The 22821-nt window shown below is 42.1% G+C and overlaps 1 protein-coding gene across 1 annotated transcript in view; it reads left to right on the forward strand.

The window, feature by feature from the left end:
• The window catches only part of LOC133478394 (nuclear receptor ROR-alpha A), a 62708-nt gene that overhangs the window by 28335 nt on the left and 11552 nt on the right, over nucleotides 1–22821 (forward strand). Inside the window, exons 2-7 of the mRNA XM_061774424.1 lie at nucleotides 12154–12239; nucleotides 14951–15092; nucleotides 18473–18868; nucleotides 19487–19608; nucleotides 19707–19839; nucleotides 22067–22174. Of these exons, the coding sequence (XP_061630408.1) occupies nucleotides 12154–12239; nucleotides 14951–15092; nucleotides 18473–18868; nucleotides 19487–19608; nucleotides 19707–19839; nucleotides 22067–22174 (987 nt within the window). The remainder of the gene's footprint in view (nucleotides 1–12153; nucleotides 12240–14950; nucleotides 15093–18472; nucleotides 18869–19486; nucleotides 19609–19706; nucleotides 19840–22066; nucleotides 22175–22821) is intronic.

The raw sequence follows: 22821 nt of genomic DNA on the forward strand, positions 1-22821 counted from the left end.
GGCGTGCACACCAGGAGGCGCACAATGTGGGGCTGGAACGAATCAATGGCATTTCCATTTGGTGCCCGCATTAGAAAGAGAAAGCCAAACTACCTTCAATGAAAGGTGATGTGCTAAGTTTATCTTTTCTATAAATGTAGTTGTCTATGGACCTGGTAGAAGACGTGCGTGAGACTGGGGAAAATCTCTCCAAGACTGGTGTTGTGTGGAAAGGTTGACCGCTTCTAGTTTCAGCTTTATCGCAGCTGTGGATCTTTTAGCAGGAGTTTCAGTATCCCAGCTAACGTAACAAGGCTCATTTGTCTCAATCACATGTCCCTGAATGTATCAGATGGCCATTGATGCCATTCAACTTCTCTTCTCCTTGCTCACTCTCTTTCAACTGATGGAAATCTTCCGGACCATCAAGTAGAACGGTAGGGATACCACCTAAAAAAAACATTAGCTTGCCCAGGAAATGAGGCATTGATAACATTATTACCGTTTTCAAATTTAAGGAGAATTGTTCATTAGGTTACCACTTTAACTTTCTACTGGCATGACACAGTGTGATTGCAGAACTAAAAATAATAATGGAAGATAATGAGCCTTTTTTTTTTTATTATTTCTGTTGGTCTAGAGAAGACAACAGTGTACTCACAAGGAAATGTAATGGGGGCAAAAATATATAAAATACTATACTAGTAATATACTACCATATTACACGTTTTTTTTTCTGAAAATATGGCAGGCTTTTTGCACATATGATGTACTGCAAAACAAAAGCAAAGACAACAGCGAACACTTTATTTTTTAGATGTTTTTTTTAAGTACTCTGTGAATAAAGCAAATTTGACTTGAATGTAGTTGTATTTATTAACCTTCTGTGAAATATATAAAAAAGTAAAAAATCAGTGGTCCGTACAACAATCTTACTCATGAAATTTGTCATAATTTCAGTTTAGATTCAATGCATCTAGGCTGCAGGCAAAGAGCACAAAAAAAAGATTGATTTCCAATGTTTTGCAATAATAAACTCATGAGTTGATCCTTTAACACGTGTGCGGCGCTGAAGTCGGGTCACATGGAAACAATGAGTCGCATCATGGCTGCGGGCACATGCCGAGCTTCCCCCTTGGTCGGAGCAAATGGCAGCCGTGATTACTATCCGGCCAGCGCAGCCCGTCTGCGTCGTCTGGAAACATGTTTTCCTAAGGAGACCACAGAGGGACAATTACTGTCAGCTGAGATATTCAGCCTGCTCGCCATGTGTGTTCTGGCCACGTGCCTAAGACCCACTGACCCTAAGCAGCAGCATGAGATGGGACCTCTCGCGTCTCTTTCCCTCCCGTCTGCATCCACCACAACTGACTGAGGCACTCAAGTACGCACTTTGCAATGAAAAAAAAAAAAAACAGCACACATAAAAGCGCATATACGTGTCACCCTTGGGCAAAGAAGAGACCATGCAGGAAATTGTACGATGTAAGTTTTGATTTTCTTTGTGCAAACCAGTAGAAATATCCTGTTCAAAACCCCACAGCAGAGTTCTGGTTGTCTTACAGAAATGCATACTAATACAGCAATTAGAGAGGGAAGCAAGTTTTACAGCGTGGCAGTGGAGAATTCCCTCGTGAAATAGTACAAGGCTCTTTGTTGTTATGTAAAGGTTTCTGCATGTAATTGCACTGGATGTTTTGAAGCATTCAGTATTTATATATTCCTGTGCATTTCCAAAGGAGCCCAGGCTCCTGTCCCCGCGGGGAGAAGAGAGTCGGAGGGGGTCGAGTGTTCGGTACACAAGCGAGGTGTCAAACTTCAGCACCGGACCACGAAATCGAGGCTTTAAGGTGGCGACTGCTTTATAGTGCAAGTGGGCAGACTGAAGAGGTTCACATGACATGGGCTGAAACTTAGAAATTCAAAGGGCAGCAGCGCCAGTCAATCAGCTTGCTCCTGTGTGATTTCAGCCTGACTGAGCCTGAGTTTCGGTGCATCACAATGCCTCTGCAAGCAGCACAGCAAACAATGCACATCCAACTTATATTTTCTGTAAGACCTGCCTGTATATATATTAAATTAAAAAGTAATAATAATCTATTTGTCACAAACATTCTAAATACACCGCATTAAGGGTTTGCGGGACAGTGAGCCTCCCCTCAGAGAACATCACAGCTGGGGCCTGCTGTACTTCAAAACTGCTTGCAACACAATTTCACAATAGAATTATCCTTAGTCAACCTTATTTCACATGTAAAGACAGATGTAATTATATATATATATATATACATATATATATATATATATATATATATATATGTATATATATATATACACACACACACAAACAAACAGAGGTGGGTAGGAATTTACTTTTTTTACTCCGTTACATTTACTCATGTAACATTCTGGATACATTGTAGGTTTAGTGAAGCATACTTTATACTTTTACTCGAGTATTTATGTTAAGAAAAAACAGTAATTTTACTCTGGTACAATAATGTACATGCCGCTCAGTACTTTTATTTGTCAATAATTGCATGCACGATCTATTTTTAGACTTCTGCATCGGGCACCGTTGTTCCAATCCACCGTGATTACCACAGTGATGTTTGACTCAAGTTCCCCAATCAAACACAAAATCTTCTATTGGGTTTTGCAGGCCAAAGTGAGTCGTGACAGCCATGCACAACTCGCGTTTACATTACATACTACGACAAACAATAGTTTTAACATGCAGCATACTTTTGTCACTGCCCAAACTTGGATATTGCAGCCCACTTCTAACTTGAGAAAACACCTTACAGTAAGTTGCAGATGTACATTCTGATAGCTCTCTCTCTCTCTCTCTCTCTCTCTCTCTCTCTCTCTCTCTCTCTCTCTCTCTCTCTCGCTCCCTCTCGCTCTCACACACACACACACACACACACACACTATAAATAAGTCTGGTTAGTAAACAGCTTCTTCATTCAGTCATTTTAGTGGATAAAGCAAATAATGTTTATGTAAGGCCCTATGCAGGTGTTAGTTATTTTTTTCACTTAAAAATTGAAGTGGTGGCCGGTGTGTGTGGTCTCCCATTGAGCATGAGTTTAAATATGATCTGTTACTTCTGAACACGGCCACATGCCAGTTATAAGAGGGAGTGCATCCTTGTGCAACCAGATGTATTTTTATACATTTTATTTAAGCTTTATTTAACCAGGTAAAAGACCAGTTAAAACAGAACATCTCTTTTGCAATGGTGACCTGGCCAAAAGATGCAGCAATGTCAAGTCTAAGTTAATCACATTAAAGTTTATTTCAATTGTTTATTTTCAACTCCCCTCTCAAAAAGATACAAAAATAAATCAGTTGAGTTGTGCAAATTTTATTTTCTTTTTATTCTTTTTATATCCACTGCATCCTTGTTCCTGTTTTTGTAATCTGCTTGGTGAGCCTACAATATTGTACTTTTGAACATGTGGAAACAATATAATATGATAATATTTCTTGCAGCTGAATTTGCCTTCATTTGCTATTTTAGAAAGATTTTATTTTAAGATTTTTGTATTACGTTTTAGATGAAGTGATATTGTTCAGCAATATCTGAATTTACACATTCATATTTTATTTAGTTATTTTTATTTTATTTGACGTTCACTTTCTGAGTTAAAAAAATAAATCAGAAGTTACTCACAAATTACTCACTACTTGAGTAGTTTTTTCACTGAGTACTTTCTTACTATTACTCAAGTAATTATTTGGAGGATTACTTTTTACTTGAGTCACATTATTCTAAAGTAACAGTACTCTTACTTGAGTACAATATTTGGCGACTCTACCCACCTATGTATGTGAATATAAATAGGACTTTGTGAATCCAGGCACAGAGGGGTCTGACCCACCCCGACTGCACACAATATAGTTTTTGGTATTTTCCTTAAGAATCTTCAGTTCTTTACATACAAAAGAATAATAATAATAATAGCAGCTCCCGTTAACTGATTTTCTGGATCCTATTTCATAGTTTTCTGGCTCCTCTCTCACCAAAATAAAAATCAAACATTGATTTCCACCAAACAGAACTTCATGGCAGTTTTTTTTTTTTTTGTTGTTTTTTTTTTTTTTCACTCTGCCGCACCTCTCATAATGTCCTAGGCCCTATTTAACATCTTTGGGATGAACGAGAACTACGATCGTGAGTTGTCAGGCAGTCACAGGTCCTAAATCTTTGACCTTTGACCTTCTGACACACACTAATATCTCATTGGAAGTCTTCCCAGAAGAGTAGAACCTTGTTAGCCTCAAAGGGGCCAAGAAAATCCATGTCTTGAATTTTTACTTCTCTCACATACAATTCTTTAATTCATTTTGTTTAGTTGGACAAAACGTAAATATCCATCGTTCTATAGCCATACATTTGTAGAACATACAAACTCCACACAGGCAGACCAAAGCCGCAATTTGAACCCAGAACCGCAGAACTGTGAAGCAGCTCTACTAACCACTACTTCATGGTTCTGCCCATGTAAATATTTGCTACATATTTATTTTAGTCAGCTCTTGTGGCGCTCTATGACTAACCAGGGGCTTTGCGAATGCTGTCGACACACGGCATTCTGCTTTCAGCGCAAACAGCGTGAGTCTCTCTCTCTGCTGGCACGCACAAACACGCGGGGCATTTCAGCTCAGGTGGGCCCGGACGACAAGGGGAAAGAGAGGCGTGTCGCACACATGCTACCCTTCATCGTGCTTGTACATCTGTAAACCCTTTTGTTGTCACCCTCCCCTAGAGTGCAGCCGCGCACACTCCCTGTAAGGAATCTCGTCAATCTTTGCGACGAATTAGCAGTGACTTGGGGTTCCGTATTCCTCCCCTTGCCTCTTACTCCTGCTAGCCCCTTGTTGAGGGTGTCAGAGTGCTGTTCAATAAAACAGCCAACTAAATACAGAGGGACACATGCGGAGGGAAGCGCTGCTTTGTTGTACAGGCATCTGGCGCTGGGCAGTGTTGAAATATTAATAGGCCTCACACACAAACAAACAGACAGTGATGCACGCATGAGTTCATCCAAAAAGCAGCCCAGGGCAACTGCCCAGACGTTGAGTTTCAGCAAAGTCACTGCATGCGCTGCTATGAGGGGAAGCATCAAATAAAACATGTCAACACTATGGCGGGTAATCACAGCTACATGATTGGAGGGAATTAACAGGATGGAGCATACATGGGGAATGTGTCTATTATATCTTTCCTTCCTCTAATCCTCTGTGGTCAGAATATTTTGGATAACTGCACCATTTTCATAGCTTGGATGAAAGCATGTTGAAATGATGATGATGATGATGATGATGGGCTTCAGGTAAATTTGTCTACTGTGCTGTTTGCTTGCAGCAGGTCCGTTGGAAATATGCCTCCAATCCATAAACAAACAACGCATACATTCTGCCCTTGTTGCGTGCCGCCAGTATCCTTTGCCAATGACATTCAAATAACCTTTATTCTGCTGCATAAATGAAAAGAAATAAAATATACTGTGTGTGTATCAAACGACTTCACATGGCAACAAAAAGAAGCAGAATTGCGCTTGTCTTGTTGGGCTGGATCTGACTGTCATGATTATGTATGTTCAGCAAAGAGCGACAGCTGATCCCCACGGCCAAATGCCAAATTCATGCCATAAAATAAATAAATGCATATAATGATGGTGCAACAGCTACACCTACATGTGCACTGCCAGCTAATTTAGTTCCCCCCGGTGTCTGTCTGTAGACCAAATGCTCTGTTTTTTTATTATTTGATTATCAATCAGCTTTTGTGTAATAGTCCTGGGAGCAGCCGTGCCATTCTTCTCAGTTTTGTTTTGTTTTTGTCTGTGGTGTGGTTGCAAAATATTATAAAATGTACTAACACCGTTTTGTGTGATGAAAGAAGAATTGTTAATCTGCTCAGAGTGCCGTGCCCTGTCCAGTTCCTTACATAATCTCCGACATGAGCCCGATGGCTTGCGTCATGCTGTCATTGGCAGATGTCGCGCGCACACACACACACACACACACACACCAAGTCTGTGGCAAAGGGTCTCTCAAACATGCTTTCATTCAAAAAGGTGTTTTGACAGTGAGCCACTGAGTGAAAGGGAAAGCGAAAGTATGCAGTAGAAACCCTTCGACTTTTATTGTTTGATCATCAGGCGGGAAAATGATTTAATGGTCCAATCGGGGAATGGGTTAAGCTCTCTGCATTATGACAGTGGCCTGAGCACTGGGGCTGGAACGTAAGGGATCATCTTAATCCTTCACCATCACCAGTACCAGTGTTCATCAGGGGATTTTTAGCAGTTATTTTCCTTGTCATCTAATGAGATGATGTAGAGCTGCCGGAGGAAATTCTTTATTTCCCCCCTTTTGTAATTAAACCAAAACAAGGGGAAAACATCTTTTTACAAGGCAATACAGTTCACTGCAACCAAAATCTAACCAAAGTATATTACTGTAGTGTTAAAGGAATACCTGTGACATTAATCAACAAAGGCAATCGTGATCTTTGAAGGGAGGCACAGGCACAGCAACTTTTGTGTTTTATATAGGTGGTGATGGTTTGAGTTCATTATCAATCCATCCATTTTCTGCGCCGCTTATCCTGGTTGCGAGTGAGCTAGAGCCGATCCCATCTGACTTTAGGCGAGAGGCGGGGTACGCCCTGGACTGGTTGCAAGCCAATCGCAGGGAACATATAGACAAACAACCATTCACAGTCACATTAACACCTATGGACAATTTGGACAATTCAATGAACCTAACATGCATGTTTTTGGAATGTGGGAGGAAGCCTGACTACTTGGAGAAAACCCCACGCAAGCATTGGGAGAACATGCAAACTCGAACACTGAACCTCAGAACTGTGAGGCAGACGTGCTAACTACTATCTCACCGTCCTGCCCTGGACTTCATTATTTTAACTATAATTAGTTATAATTAGTTAGTTATAATTTTAACTAGAAAATTTCTTTTGGAATGAGGACATATTTGAAGTCAACCAGTGTCATGCAATAGATTTTGTTGTGACTTTGAAGGATCTTTTATATTTTATATCAGACTCGCTAATTTTAGTTTTGAGTGTATGCGCATTAATTGGCATAGAAATTACCTCACAATTTCACCAGCATTTCAACATATTTCTCATCTTTGCATTTTTCATGATGTGACTGTACATCTGTAAATGAAGCATTAATGTGCCTGCAGGGCTTGGAAGGGAATATTCCGTCCTACAGTGTCTGTCTATGCAACGTCGCTACTAAAATGAACTTGACAGGCCCCCTCTAAGCTGTGAGTGTGCGTTTAGCAAATTGTTGTGGGTGTTAGCAATCAACTGTCACTCCCCCGCCCTTTGATAATGGCGTGTACTTTTAGCAGCGGGCAGATCTTTGGGCTCCAGAGAATAAAGTGAAGGTCACTGGGTGAACATGCAGATGCCACGCTGGCCTTTTGTACATGCGCCTTGAGTGTCGCATCATCCTCCTCCAAGGAACCGGCGAGCGTGGTGAATCAGTGTCCTTGAACTGCTCAGCAAAACAAAAGACGTCTCCTCTACAGGCCGGACCTACTGTCTAAAGACGCCTTCATCGCATACAGGAAGTTGAACCGCTCGCCACATACACATAATTTGGGGATCTCACCAGGTATCTTTGAAGTGGTCTGCTCGCAGAGGCCATCTCGTAGCGCTGTGAGTAGCGACGGGCGGACTGCTGTGATGGGCTTTAGCGTGGCTGCCTGTCAAACTGCGCCGAGCTTTAATTTCGTAAACAGAGCGGGCAGTGGCTGCCTGGCCGGCTGGCGGGGTGGCGCATTGAATGGGATCAGTGGCACTGCGATGGACAAGCTCAAGCGAGCCAGCAGCAGCCCGCCTCACACCGCAAGGCACTTAACACAGCGGCTCCTGTCAATAGATATTGACTGTCAGACTAGGAGTGCTTATGAGCACTGGCCTTTTTTGTGTGTGTGATTGACTGACTGACCCTGTGTGAATTCTACTCAATGTAGCTGAACAGGACAGCGTACACAGTCAGAGGTTTAATATAGGGATGCACCGATACCACTTTTTCCAGACAGAGTACAATTGCAAATACTACACTTGAATACTCTCCGATACTGAGTACCAATGCTTGATAATGCCATTACGCCTTGCAACTGTAATGAAAATGTGTTTTATTTAATCAAATACTGTTCAAAAACACAAACGTTTCTTGTATGTATGTATGTATCTCGGTATAGGTTTCAGTCAAATAACACTTTTTAGAGTGACAACTGGTCTTTACTGACATTTTAACACCCAACGCCATGTTTTCCTAGCAGTCTTTCCATACATTTCGCTTAAATGAAAGCTGTAGAGCATGATTTGCAGTCTCCTGAAAAGTGTTGTCATCCGTATCCTAACAGATGTACAGTATCAGCACCGATACCAGTATTGGGACATCCCAAGATAATATATAATATGATCACAAGCATAAGCAAACTTAGCAGTTAGACCTACGGAACTAAAAAAGGCATTCAGTGCAGACCAACACCAAGACCAAATAATAATGCCAATGATCATTGGCAGTGAAGTAAATGAAACAAGCAACTATGCAGATAAGACATTAGTAAAATGATAGTGGCTCTCAATATAAAACGTGTTGTGGTAAATACTGTATCACTTCAAACCTGTTGGAGGTAGTAACGTACATTATATGACTAGTTGCAAATGGAGAAGACGAGCTAAGCAAGAGACATAAAGACATACCTGGATGAGTTTGGTGTGGAAGAACCTGTCTTTTGCCTCTCATCTGAGCAGTCTTCATCCGTTTTTGCGACAAAGCTTAGTTAGGACAGCACTAGCCTGAGTGTTGCTGTGGAAACTCATCTGTTTATGCTCCAAGTTGAAGGCACAGCCCAAACCTTGAATGATATCATTCTTTTGGAATCCAAAACGACAGTCGTTAAGATGTCTTGCAGAGAGGCCACTGTCCATTAATAGGTGGAAACTCCAGTTGCGATTGAGTCAATGCCCTGAGGACTGTTCCCACAAAGTCTGAAGCACAGAATTGTCCAAAATGAGAGATGTGAGATGACCAATTAAGATCCAGGGGTCACGTCCAGTGTAGTCCAACCACTTTATTTAGGTGGATCACATTACTTTTTCTCTCCATGGACTGATTTGGAGTGTGCCTTCATGTTGTGTTTGATTTCAAATGATATTCTCTTTTTATCCTCCCCTGGACCTCTTTTGGAAAGCAGCTTATCCCAGTGTGGAAATAACTTCTGTATATGTACAGACAAGGAAGCACAGACCCTCCCTCAGCTGGTCCAGAGACAAACCTTTTTTACTCTTGAGTGCTCTCCACATGCAGCAGCTTATGCAGCGCTGGAGTGAGAGGGTGTTAACCGGCGAGGATGTGTGCACTGAGGGCCTTCCTGCTGCAGATAGGGCTTTTGCTTGTGAGGTTTGCTTTTGTGTGTGCGCACCCCGCCTGGCCTGGCACCGGCGCTACTACCACCGCTTTCACCTGATGTGGCACCGCGTCAGGGCAGCTCTGCTTCTTGTGGAGAAATGAAGGCATCTCGTTGCATGGGGGTGGGGTTAGCTAGCAGCAGCCTAAGCCTGGAGCTATCACAGGCTTGAGCTCAGAGCCAAAAAAGCCAGTGGGCTGGATAGGGTGGGTGGAAGCCTGGTTTAGGCAGGCAGAGGAAAGCGTAGCCGTGGCCCTGCACTACCACCCACTGGCATGGGCCTGCCACTGCACCCTTTAGCTGCCCACAACCACAGCTAGTCATAATTACAGCACGCTTCAGTTGTTGTGAGTGCATGTCAGAACAAATTATGTAAGTAATGAGGCTGAAAATGCTAAAGGAGTCGAAACACACTGCAGTGCTAATGCTCATGCAGGGAGAACACAGAAACAAACAATGGAGTCCACTCACACGGCGACAGGCCCATTTGCCATAACGAGCAACTGCTCACTATGAGGAAAAGATTAATAATGAATTAACCCTCTCAGATAGGGTTTCAAAGCCCGCCCCCCTGCCTGGATTATACAATAATCTGTCGGAGAGGTGCATCGCCCTCCATTGTGTGCGAGAATAACAACTGGCAGGACGTGTTGTCTGGAGGAGGGTTAATTGTGCACCATCCACCACTTGCTTTTGTTCATTTTGCTAAAATGTAGGCTAATTCCATGTAAACACGGCCGGTCTTGTTGACTCCAGCAGTGCAAGGAGAACAGACAGATTGGTGAATGAATAGAGCGTGGCTATTAGTTAGTGGATTAGAGGCTCTGTGTTAGGGGTCTCTCCCGGGCGGGCCTCAGGGACAAGGACATTATCCACATGACACACTGCAGGCTCCTAGGTGGCTGATTAAAATGGGTAGGGATCTGTGGACTGAACCGCAGCAAAAGTACTTGTGAAGTGATCAAATCGGCATCAAGAGATTGCTTGGTAAGGTGTACAAAGGCTATAGGGAGCTTGTTGTAGACATGGGGGTTTATCATATGGAGGGTTAGGCATGGCTGGAAGGAAGAGGCTGATGTAACGCTCCGACATCGCCGATGGAGCTCCGCTTCTTAATTATCATTTTTTTATTGCATCTTATTAAGACAAAATCATCATATTCCCTCTTAATTGGTGCACCATTTCCTCACATTTTGATTGGCTCTCCAGAAAAGGCCATTACATCGTGCGAAAATATCCCGAGGTGATGTTTCCTCGATTTAGATCAGAGAGTGGATTTTGTCTGGCCTGGGCTAAGATGTGGGGAGATGTTGGGGGATAGAGATCTCTGGTGGGAGACGAGGAGGTGATAGTTTGACGTTGTACGGCGGGATCGTAGCACCGGTAGCTGCAGTGATTGTCCCAGGTTATCGCAGTACTCGTCACTTTAAACCGCATACACTCCTTGAAGTCTCAGTGCCCTTTGCACAATGGTCATTGCACCGGACTATTGCGTCATTAGCCATTCGAACTGAGGACTCTGCATCTTTTTGCATCTTTTTGCACAATTGTTGTTTTTTGTCAATGTCTTTATGTCTCCAAAGTGTTCTGTAAATTGACTGTCTGTTGTACTAGAGCGGCTCCAACTACCGGAGACAAATTCCTTGTGTGTTTTGGACATACTTGGCAAATAAAGATGATTCTGATTCTGATTCTGATAAATGTAAGAGCAGTCGGAAGGAAGACTTCAGTCACAGTGTCTTGTTCTCCTGAGATCTAAAGAGCTGGCAAAGGACAGATCGATCTTTTGTCCGTGATGGTTAGGAGTGCCCGGCGATAGAACTGGCGATCGCTCCATGGCCCCGGGCATCCACCTGTGGGGCACCCAAACGGTTTTGGGTACCCACATTGAAGTAGTGGAATTAGGATTGGTGGCTGGTTAAAGCCCTGTTATGGTGCTCTTGAGCAAGGTATTGGTAACTCGTAATGCGTTGACTTCATTTTTACACTTGAGTGACACTTAAGAATGTTACAGTGTTACGTTAAAAATTGCCTGTACAAGAATTATTCATCATTATTTTTTTTGATGGGGAAATCTGACTTTGGAACTTCCATCGTCGCTAAATCCAAAATATTGGATGTAGCTCTCAGCATCGTACAGTGCACTTCTACGCCACTGAAAAATGCAAACAAAAATAATAAACACAGTTCAATACCTCTCTGACAGTCAAAACCGAGCATTATTTTCAATGCAAAGGCAGAATTTTTAATACAGCACTTTTATTGCATCTCGTTAGACTGAGCTGTTGAGTGTATCTTAATTTTGGGTTTAACTACAGTGTATACAGTATATCAGTGTTGTGTTTAGGATTTTAATTGACACCATATTTACAATTTGTTTTTGGACCTTCAAAAAAGTTTCGATTGCTTCCTCACTCGCACTCTGTCTCTCTCTCTCTCTCTCTCTCCCTCTCTCTCTCTCTCACATACACACACACACAAACTCAAACACACAACTGTAAATATTCACTAAAGCTCTGTGCAAGCAAGCATTCAAAAGCCTGCGGATGAGATGTTTTTTTAACAGCACAGGGCTCTTTTATGTACCAACATGGAGCCATGGCGAGGGTGTTGTAAAGTGACATGTGACAGCAAAATGTATGACTTAAATTTTATTTATTTTCTCACTCTTTCGCTCTGTCTTTTCTTCTTTTCTCTCCTGTGCAGCTCAAATCGAAATAATTCCGTGCAAGATCTGTGGAGACAAATCATCAGGCATCCATTACGGCGTGATAACATGTGAAGGCTGTAAGGTAAGTGTCAAGCTACTGTTCATCTCAGCGTCAACATGTGTTTCATCCATCCATCCATCCATCCATTTTCCGAGCCGCTTCTCCTCACTAGGGTCGCGGGCGTGCTGGAGCCTATCCCAGCTATCATCGGGCAGGAGGCGGGGTACACCCTGAACTGGTTGCCAGCCAATCGCAGGGCACATACAAACAAACAACATTTCACACTCACATTCACACCTATGGGCAATTTAGAGTGTCCAATTCATGCATGTTTTTGGGATGTGGGAGGAAACCGGAGTGCCCGGAGAAAACCCACGCAGGCACGGGGAGATCATGCAAACTCCACACAGTCGGGGCCAGGGATTGAACTCCGGGCCTCAGAACTGTGAGGCTGACGCTCTAACCAGTCGTACACCGTGCCGCCACATGTGTTTCAGTGTAACTAAAATGGTTTGAAAAGCAGGCAGTAAAGAAAGTTGCTTGCTGAAGTTGTGAGACTAACAATGAAGCGTAAAAACAGTGTGGTCAAGCACTAAAGCTGACATAGCAAAAGCGCACAATTCATTCAAGTCTCACTTTTCCTTCCCATTTCAGGGACACGTACACCTTTTTGAGCTTCAGTTGCAGTAGTTCTTCTTGAGTTAAAATGATCAAAAAGGAGAGGGCTTTGAATTAGAGCGGATTGTTGGCTGTTTGCAACATTGTGTTGCCTCCATTGAAGTCATCTTTTGTACTGTTTCAAATGCGCCAGCCATTCAAATAGTGAGGTCCACTTTTGTGCTGAGAGTGTATTCTTGTCCATGCGCTTGTCACTGAGCACATCATTAGCATTCCTCAACCAGCCTGCACCTTTGCTGTTTGCGCTCAATTGCGTGTGTGTGTGCATGTGTGTGTCCGCATGTAATCGTGTATGTGAGGGGTTTATGTCAGCTTCTCCTTTCCCTCACACAGGCACTGGCAAGAGCAAAACACTCAAGAATAAACTGCTGAAATATCTCTTTAATGATTGCTAATTAGTCCAAGCAGAGAGACCTTTAATGATATGTATGAGTACAAAAGTTTGGACCATAAATCATAGCATTATTACAGAGTGCTGCGTGTCGCTGGCAGTAATAGCCTGTTCCTATAATGGCTTCCATTATAAAGCAACTTGGCAGCTGTCAGCTGTTTTCTTGTAATTAAACAGCCAATGAGCGGCTAATTAAGACATATGTGTATGGAGCAGTAGAGTGGGGCATGTTAATGATGTGCTGGAATCAATTCATTAAGTCAAAGGATGAGGAATCCAGTCGGCGTGCGATGCTTATGCGCTGCACATGCCAGATAATAATCCCAATGAAGGAAGATACCGTGTTATCACATCGGGCCAAACATGCCACCCTCGTGCTTGGACAGGCACCCTTCTCCCGATGCCAGAAATTACAGTCTCAGAGCCGGAAAAATACCAGCAGTGTCATTATTACCTTCTCCAAGCAGCTTATTGGGGTGGGTTCATCCCTTTGTGTGCAACTATTTAGTTACTCTTTTGGGTGATAGGTAGGTATACTTCCAAGTATCACTTTTGGTGTAAATTCACACATTGATGACATCTGATGAATTTCGAAAAACTACGATAAAAATACAGCCATCCATCCATTTTCTATTAAGTTTGTCTTCATTCGAGTAGCAGGCGAGCTGAAGCCTATTCCACCTGACACCCTGTACCGGTCGCCAGCCAATTGCAACAAACAAACATTCACACTCGCATTCACACCTATAATTAAGTCTTGAATGACCCTAACCTGCATGAGTGGCTGGAGAGATTCCACGCAAGCATCGGGAGAATGTATAAACCCCACACAGGAAGGCTGGAACCGAAGATTCAAACCCAGAAAAACTTCAAAACAGTGAGGCAGATTTGCCAACCACTCATCCAACATGCAGCTCAAATCTAAATTACATTTTAATTGTTAAACCTTTTTTTAATTCCTCTTATTTGTAATGGCCAAAGTGTCAAAGATAATGATAAAGCTAAAAAAAGAAAAGTAATATATGCTGATGCGTCATTGTTTTTTTTATTTTTTATTTTATTTGGTTTATGAACAATGTGCAGATACATTTATCAATATCAATAAACATGATATTTGCACCAGATTTATCAGAAAGCTAATTTCCATTTGTAATCCAGAACATAAAATACAAAATATAAAACAAAAATAAAACAAACAAGTAAAAATTGTTAAAAACATATTGATAATAAATAAAGAAAAAAAGTAGGGCAAAATATGGCGATATTTTTTATTCAGCATTTTACCCAGTTAGATTCATCGAAGACTCAATTTTCCAGAGGTGTCAATATGAGTGTAAAGTATATGGATATGAGTGTATTTAGATAATGAGTATATCTAAATACGCCCTCACAACTGGGGTGGGCTCCAGTTTCCCCACGAACCTAATGACAACGTATTTTAGTATTTTATTGAGAACCCTTTAAAATAGGTTATACATTCATATGCGTTCATTTTTCTAAAATCCAGTTGTAATTTAAAGTCATAATTTGTTGTGTTTATGTAGGATTGTATAAAAAAAATTTCCCCTTGCCTACAGAACAGATTCTAGATGTAATTATACTATACCCCGTATTATGATCGTATATTCTATCACATTCCTTTAATCACTGATTTTGCAATAGTCCATGCTTGCAGTCCTCAAACAGCAGTGCGTTGAGCCAATGATGCTCCTCTCCTGCGCAGGGCTTCTTCAGGAGGAGTCAGCAGAGCAATGCGGCCTACTCCTGCCCCCGTCAGAAGAACTGCCTGATCGACCGCACCAGCCGCAACCGCTGCCAGCACTGCCGGCTGCAGAAGTGCCTGGCGGTGGGCATGTCACGAGATGGTGAGTACTTCACGGGTCAAGCTTGAAAAGGATGTGCGGACGCAATGCTAATGTTGTGAACCGACTAGCAAAACATGCTTATTTACTGGAGTTAATAATCCCTGAAAAAAATACACCTTACTTATATGTGTGATTTAAGATTATTGTATTATAATTTTTTAATGGCACAAATTATTCATGGAACCAACATCATCAAAGGCAACGCTTAATAAGGCCATAAATGGGGAATATCTTGCTTCTCCAAATCTATTGCGTCGTTGTCATTAATTCTCGCTAGTTCAGGTTCCTCCTCCTGTTTTTTCTGACTTATAAATCCACTTGATCTCAATCAAACAATATCTCAACCACAGTTGACTTTACGTCTCTCTCTACATCTTTTTTTACGTCGTCACGTCATCATCCATGGAGGTTGAAAAATGTAATCAGCCTACTTTGACACAGTACCCGGTCGAAAGTAAAGATATCTGTGTTCAAATGTGCGGAGTAAAAGTAAAAAGTCGTCAGAGAGTCAGTATTTGTACTTCATTACTTCCTACCATTGGTGAAGGGTTTTTGATCCCGTTTCAAATGCATGGTAGGTACTTAATCGCCTTGCAACGGCTCTACTTGCAATTGTCACTTTTCCGTAGGCAAAACCAGGTGCTATGAGCTTTTATTTCGAGTGCCTGGACAGGCGTGTTTCCAAGTATTCAGAGTCGATATTATAGCAGTGATATAAACAACTACTGTTCGCTCTTCGGTTGAAAAGATTTGGTCTCACCACATCGCAATACACGAAACCTCGTTGCCGTGTCTTGTTCCAGCTGATGCATTCAACGGCACATGGTTTTCTCAATTTCCTGCACTACCATTTTATTAGTAGAGTTCCTTACATTGGAAATTTGGTAAAAGTGGTCAGCAGAAGGATGTTCCGAATGGCCTGGTATAGACTGGGTCATCAGACTGGGGTTGGGTTTGTCCTTCACTTGGTTGGACCAAGGTGTGCAAGTCGAGACGTGCTGCGTCAGACCCTTGTGGTTAGAGTAGGTCAGGCTGGCAAATAGGTTCAGACTGGACTGGGTCTTACTGGCCCAAAGCAAAACTATCATGCAGTATGTTATCAGGATTTTATGTTGTCATCCAATGTGTACACAGTCTAGACTTGCACATGAATACATATTTATGAATGCCGTAAACTAAGTGCATTAACACTTATGAGCTCCTTTGCTGAAACACACACAAACACAAATACACACATACAGTCAGGACAGATGAAGGTGACTCTTGCTTTCATTCAACACATACAAGCCCATCTGCCTGCATTCCTCTCTTGTCTTTCCACACACACACACTTACACACACGCGCACACACACAATGACCAGCTGACATAGTTCCAAGACCCTGGAGCTTCAACCCAAAAAAAAGTCTCTTGCACCACTGTGCTCATCTGTCTTAAAAGTGATGTTATCTGCAGCATAGACACAAGATTTATTTTTTCTTCAAAGGAGAAAGAGTTCAGCCAAGAGTGTGACATAATGTGATTTGTTCTCTGAGGCATTTCTCGCACGTCAGTGTCATGAATATTAACTGGATAAGAGAGAAAGCCACATTAGAATAAAAAAAAATATTCAGAGTTTATTGAACAAGATATAAAAATGAATCTATTTGTGTTTAGAAGTGTCTGTAATACTACTTACTGCTTCAGGGGCTAGTTTTACAAATCATACACTCACATGACACTTCATTAGGTATACCTAAACAATCTACTGACACAATAAAAGAGCTGTATCAAAAATTCTAAAGATAGTAATGCTCAGTTACAATTAAATCTGTATGATGACATTATTTTTAATAATATGTTTATTACTGTAGTCATAATTGGGAATGGTGTGTGTACATGACATTATACTGAGTTTTTAATATTAGGGTTACCTTAATAAAATCCCTGTAACGTGATAATCAATATATCTTCTGAATTTTGACACACCACATGTTGTAAACAAACCAGATTTGAATAATTAATAAAATCGTATAATAAAAGTATATAAAATGAGGCTTTAAAATCATAAAAATAATCAAGCCATTCTCTCCGCTCTCAAACGCCATGGCTGTGTCCGCTGAATGTGCTGAAATCACATGCTGCTCAACTGTCAACTGTCAATAAATTTCCACTTCTACGACCTGGAAAAAAAGGATGCAACTTCATCTCAGATCTTTCTTATGCCCACACATAACTACATGTTTGATCCGTGAAAATATATCACCTTAAAGCATCCGGTGGTTGGAAAATATCCGACCGAGTCAATGTAGAGCTTTTCCACGGTACGACAACAAGGCACTCTTACCCACACCAGCACGAAGCCCCCGTCCCCATATGGGTTGTCACATTGGACGTTTAAAAAAAAAAAAAAAAAAACCTCCTCCTTCCACTTTGTTCGTGAGATGGACCCACTCAAGGCCGACAACGAGGCACTCTAAAGCGACCATGCCAGCCCGAAACCCTGGTCCACACACTGGCTTTCACGTCAGCCTTTTTTTCCCCTCCTTGCTCTCTTGTCTTTCTCTGCGTAATGTGCATGCACTCACAGCCAACAATGGGGTGCTCCAAAGTGGCCACACCACAGACTATCTGAAGGGAAGGTGCATTTTCAGGGTGTAGGCGTAGCTAGCTAGCTAACTGCACATCGCTGTTGCACCAGATAACTGCTGATGTGAATGAAGGTGTTCTTATATAGTGGAGGACGGGCCACTTGTGCCGGGACCCAACTGCATCACTAAGCACCGTTTTATCCACGGCCAAAAAATCAGGAAAACTGAAATGGTGAAAAACATTTTAATGCTGTAGTTCCACAATTGAGAACTACATAGTTCTCAGTCTTTGCACGCTTTCAGCGATTATCTTCAAATATGTATATTGTATTTAGAAATCAATCTCTGAATTCACTTTACAGGGTCTTCAAGCTATAGAAATATATTTAAGTAGAATGCAAGACAATGCTTCAGCACACCCACGACCCTTATGAGGACATTACAGTGTAGTATAGAAAATGGATGGATAAATAATAAGTCCTGTTAAACTCCACTGCCTCCTACAGTGATGTTTGGCCATTGTTATGTAAAAACCTCTCACTATTGTGCATTGCAGTTCTATACAACTCATTATAGTCATCGTTATTATTTTACTTTACTTTGCATCATACTGGTAGGTGTTTCTAATATTTCCACCCTCTCAGTTTATCAATGCGCTAACATACAGAAACAGCTCTCCGTAGTTCATTAGATTGTCCAGGTGTCCCAAACGTTGAGGTTATAAGTGCATTTCTGCCCGTGTCTTAATCACCCAACACACATTTCGTCATCTGTGATGATTTACCTAACAATGCCTCATGTTGTCTTACAGCGGTGAAGTTTGGCCGCATGTCCAAGAAGCAGCGAGACAGCCTCTACGCTGAGGTCCAGAAGCATCGGCTCCAGCAGCAGCAGCGCGACCACCAACAGCAGCCCGGGGAGGCGGAGCCTCTCACACCCAGCTACGGCCTCTCGGCCAACGGCCTCACGGAGCTCCACGACGACCTCAGCGGCTACATGGACGGCCACACCCCCGACGGCACCAAACCGGACTCGGCCGTCAGCAGCTTCTACCTGGATATCCAGCCCTCCCCGGACCAGTCTGGCCTGGACATCAACGGCATCAAGCCCGAACCCATCTGCGACTTTGCCCCCGGCTCTGGCTTCTTCCCTTATTGCTCCTTCACCAACGGAGAAACCTCCCCTACCGTGTCCATGGCAGAACTAGGTGAGACGCGTCACAGAGACTGTGGGTGGGGGTCGACGAGAGGAGAGACAGAACAATGGAGGGTGGAGGGGGGCAGGGAGGGGTACAACTCAACCGTGGGGCAAACGATGCAAAGGTTGCTTAAAATAGCAGGAGGTTGGAGACTCATCTCCAACACTCATTAAAAGAGCCTCTTTTTGTAATTAGTTTCCATTAATTAGGGCCAATCAGGATCCAGCAGGGCAGGCGTCTGGGGAAATCATTTTTTTAGGCTCCCCTGTGCCTCGGAACTCCTTTTAACAGATGTGTTTCCAAAACCATTTAAATTCTTATGCTCACTACTTCTCTCAGAGCAAATGTGACCTTTGTTTGAGTGAGTAACACGGTGCACCCTCCCCTCCTCCATGCATTTGTGTCATAACTAGATTGGCTTTGCCTCACTCTAAAGCTATGAGCTTTCCTGGAGGCAGTAAAAGGAAATGTCAACAAGCTTTTTTCCCCAGTAAGAAAAAAGTGCGAGAGAAAAGCCTCCGCATATCTTCCTCCCTTCCTTACTGAAAACTCTGTAAATAAATAATCTTTTCCAGTGGCAGATCTCATCACCGATGTCTTCACTTTTACATCTTGACTGTGTTTCAGAGCACTTGGCCCAAAATATCTCCAAATCACACATGGAGACATGTCAGTACCTGAGAGAAGAACTTCAGCAGATGACCTGGCAAGCCTTCCTGCAGGAGGAGGTGGAGAGCTACCAGAGCAAGGTAGCTTGACCACACAGCCTCCTCTCGAGCACTGCGCGAATTAAATGCATTGTTTTAAAGCGATAACTCACTCCGTTTCCATGTTGTTCTGTTCTCAGCCACGGGAAGTCATGTGGCAGCTGTGTGCTATCAAAATAACAGAGGCCATTCAGTATGTGGTGGAGTTCGCCAAGCGCATCGATGGCTTCATGGAGCTGTGTCAGAATGATCAGATAGTGCTGCTCAAAGCAGGTATGACAGTCTGTCAACACGTACACACACACACACACACATACACGCATAATACTGATATTGTCACAAGGGCTGACCTGACTGCATAAAGACTTCTTCTTCATGTGTGCATGCAGTGTGTCTTGCGACTTTCCTGTGCACGGACACATCACAAGATGAATGTCTACAATGTCAGATAACACCGCTCCCCTTTTTACCAACCACCGCCTTTTCAAGGTTTTGCTACTGTAACTCCAACATTCATGCAAAGAAATTCTGAACCGCACATATTCTCTGACAGGCATCACTTTGGCGTTGTTCCTCTTTGTTTCATAGCTTGAAAAGGTTTTCCTCATCACTTGATAACCAATAAACAAACTGTAATGAAAACATTAGGTCAAACAATCCTATTTAGGATCAGCACCCAAGGCTGCATTATTGCATGGGCTCAGGTCATACGCTGCATGCAGCCCCCAAAAACAAAACACATGATATACACTAGTACCTTGATTTATTAAATTTTTTTGTGAACAATGCTTTAAAAAAGAGGCTTCAAGCTATTAATTTCACTCCCACTTGAGGTTTACTGTCAAATGAAAAATAAAACAAACAGAACTACACTTTGTGTATTTGAAACAACCACATAACTTTGCCTTAGGAAAGTCAGCTCGCTTAATGCTACCACACAATGCAAAATGCCATAAACAGGCTAACAAATAGCATCGATATTGTGATGCAATTAAACACAAACAGTGCAGAAACACATTTAGAAAGACAAAATAACAATACTCTCAGGCATGTATTCTTTATCCTAAAAAAAAAAAAAGATAATATAATAATAATAAGAAATATTACTGCAGCTTATGGAGTCAGTTGTGAAACTCTTCTTCGTGTGTGTATATATGTCTGTATTATATTGCCCCCTGGTGGCCAAGGCACACACACCAGAAGGAGCGCAATGTGGAACTGGAGAGGAATAATAGCATTTCCATTCTTTTTGATGGGAAAGGATGATTTGTGATACAAGTGTTTTGAACTACAAGCGTGGTCACGGTACAAATTAAACTTGTAATTCAAGGCACCACCGTACAGTAAATGTACAGTGGGTGAACCAACTAAAATATCAACAACCTTTAAAAAAAAGAATTCATTACTTTAATTTTGGGGCAATTTTGTCCCACAGACAATGTAACCATAAAGGTCCCTGAACTACTTAGGGTAATCCAGCACCGTCAGCATAAAATTTTACACCTTCAATGATGGCCACTTCGTGCATTTCAGTTTCATTAAGCTTCATCCTTTATTCACTGACAAATTAAAAAAATTGAACTGTTGAAATATGCTTGCATTGTTAATATCCAATAAAATTTCACCTTTTTCATGTTTCGGTATCAAAATTCCAAGGGGTCTCCCTGGGTCAACCTCTATTAAGTAGTTTTTTGCAATATGCTGCTAACTATCAAGTTATGTCACCTTATGACACTATCACATTAAAAATGTTAATTAAAGAATATGTAAAAACATTCATCCATCCAGCCATTTCCATACCGCTAACAGTCACGTGTAATACAGTATTTGTGTTTGTAGTGGTAACTGCACTGCATCATTCTGAGAGCTGTTTCTAATATTTTTAGTTACCTTATTTTGTCACATGAGATAGAAAATTATATTTTTATAAAGGCAGAATTTTTTGTTTAGTTCTTATTTTACAGTATATCATTAAAAGACTGTATGTGTACCAAAACATGAGGCTGGTGAATGTACAGTGTGTGGCAGGTACTTCTCATCCTCTGTCAGTATTAATAATAGAATAAGTCACACAGTAGCAGTAATGGTTGCTGTTGCATTTCCATGATCCTGTTATCCCCTCCCTTGGAGAGCTACAAATTACAGGGTGGATAGAATAATTCCCCACTATCTTGTTCAATAAAGGTTGAATGAATAAGAGCTATCGCCACTAAATGAAGCACAATTGTTATCTGGTTTGTCATTATGGATGACTAGCCTTATGTTATAATACAACGTGGAGATGCCCCCCCCCCCCCCCCCCCCCCCCCCCCCCCACCCTACTGACAGCTGGCTTCTGTATTTCTTTTTTTCAAAGTGTTTCTGTTGCTCATATTGTTAAAAGAACGGCACAAAGCATAACCACGTGTTTTGCTTCCTGACTGATGTCTTACTGTTAAGAGTGGGGATGAGGGGGAGGAACAACAGCGATTCAGCATGTTGTTGCCGTCTGTCTCCACAGGCTCTTTGGAAGTTGTGTTTGTCAGAATGTGTCGTGCCTTTGACTCGCAAAACAACACGGTCTATTTTGACGGAAAGTACGCCGGGCCAGATGTGTTCAAGTCATTAGGTAAGTGGACACTTTACGCCAGTGTGCATGTGTTTTTGTGTTACCTTTTGTGTGTGTGTGTGTGTGTGTGAGTGTATGTGCCTCACTCTTTTTCCCTTGATGTACCAGCCAAAATTAGAATCTCTTAATCTGCTCCACAAAATACTGAAGGCCTTGAAGCAAACACTGGGCGTTCATCCCTGCTTTACCTGGCATCGCCCGTCTCTGCGGCGCTCATTTATGCCAGGAGCGAGATGATAGCGAGGCATGGTTGCATCTGACTCCTGTAACTGTGGAATAAATACAGCCAGACAGAGCGCCTTTTGGGAGAAAGCTATCAAAACCATCACTGATAGGCTGACATAAAGAATCTCAGATAGCTCAAATAGCATTTTTGTTTAGCTGTCATGACATCACTGAGCCCCCCACCAAGGATTTTCCTCCACTTCCATTTTTTTCAAGGTGAAAAATATGCAAATGTGTCCCGCAGTGGTTGGAGATATGTTGAATTTATCCTTCTTGATGTAGTTAGTGTAAGTTACCTGACACACTCTGCTCGTACTGTGTACAGTATATATCCATCAAGCCATACGTTTTCTATATATTTCTGTATCGAGCTGGAGTCTATCTAAGTGACTTTTGAGGAAGAGACAGGCTAACATATCACC

The sequence above is a fragment of the Phyllopteryx taeniolatus genome, chromosome 5 (assembly GCF_024500385.1).
Source record: "Phyllopteryx taeniolatus isolate TA_2022b chromosome 5, UOR_Ptae_1.2, whole genome shotgun sequence".
NCBI classification, from domain to species: Eukaryota; Metazoa; Chordata; class Actinopteri; order Syngnathiformes; family Syngnathidae; genus Phyllopteryx; species Phyllopteryx taeniolatus.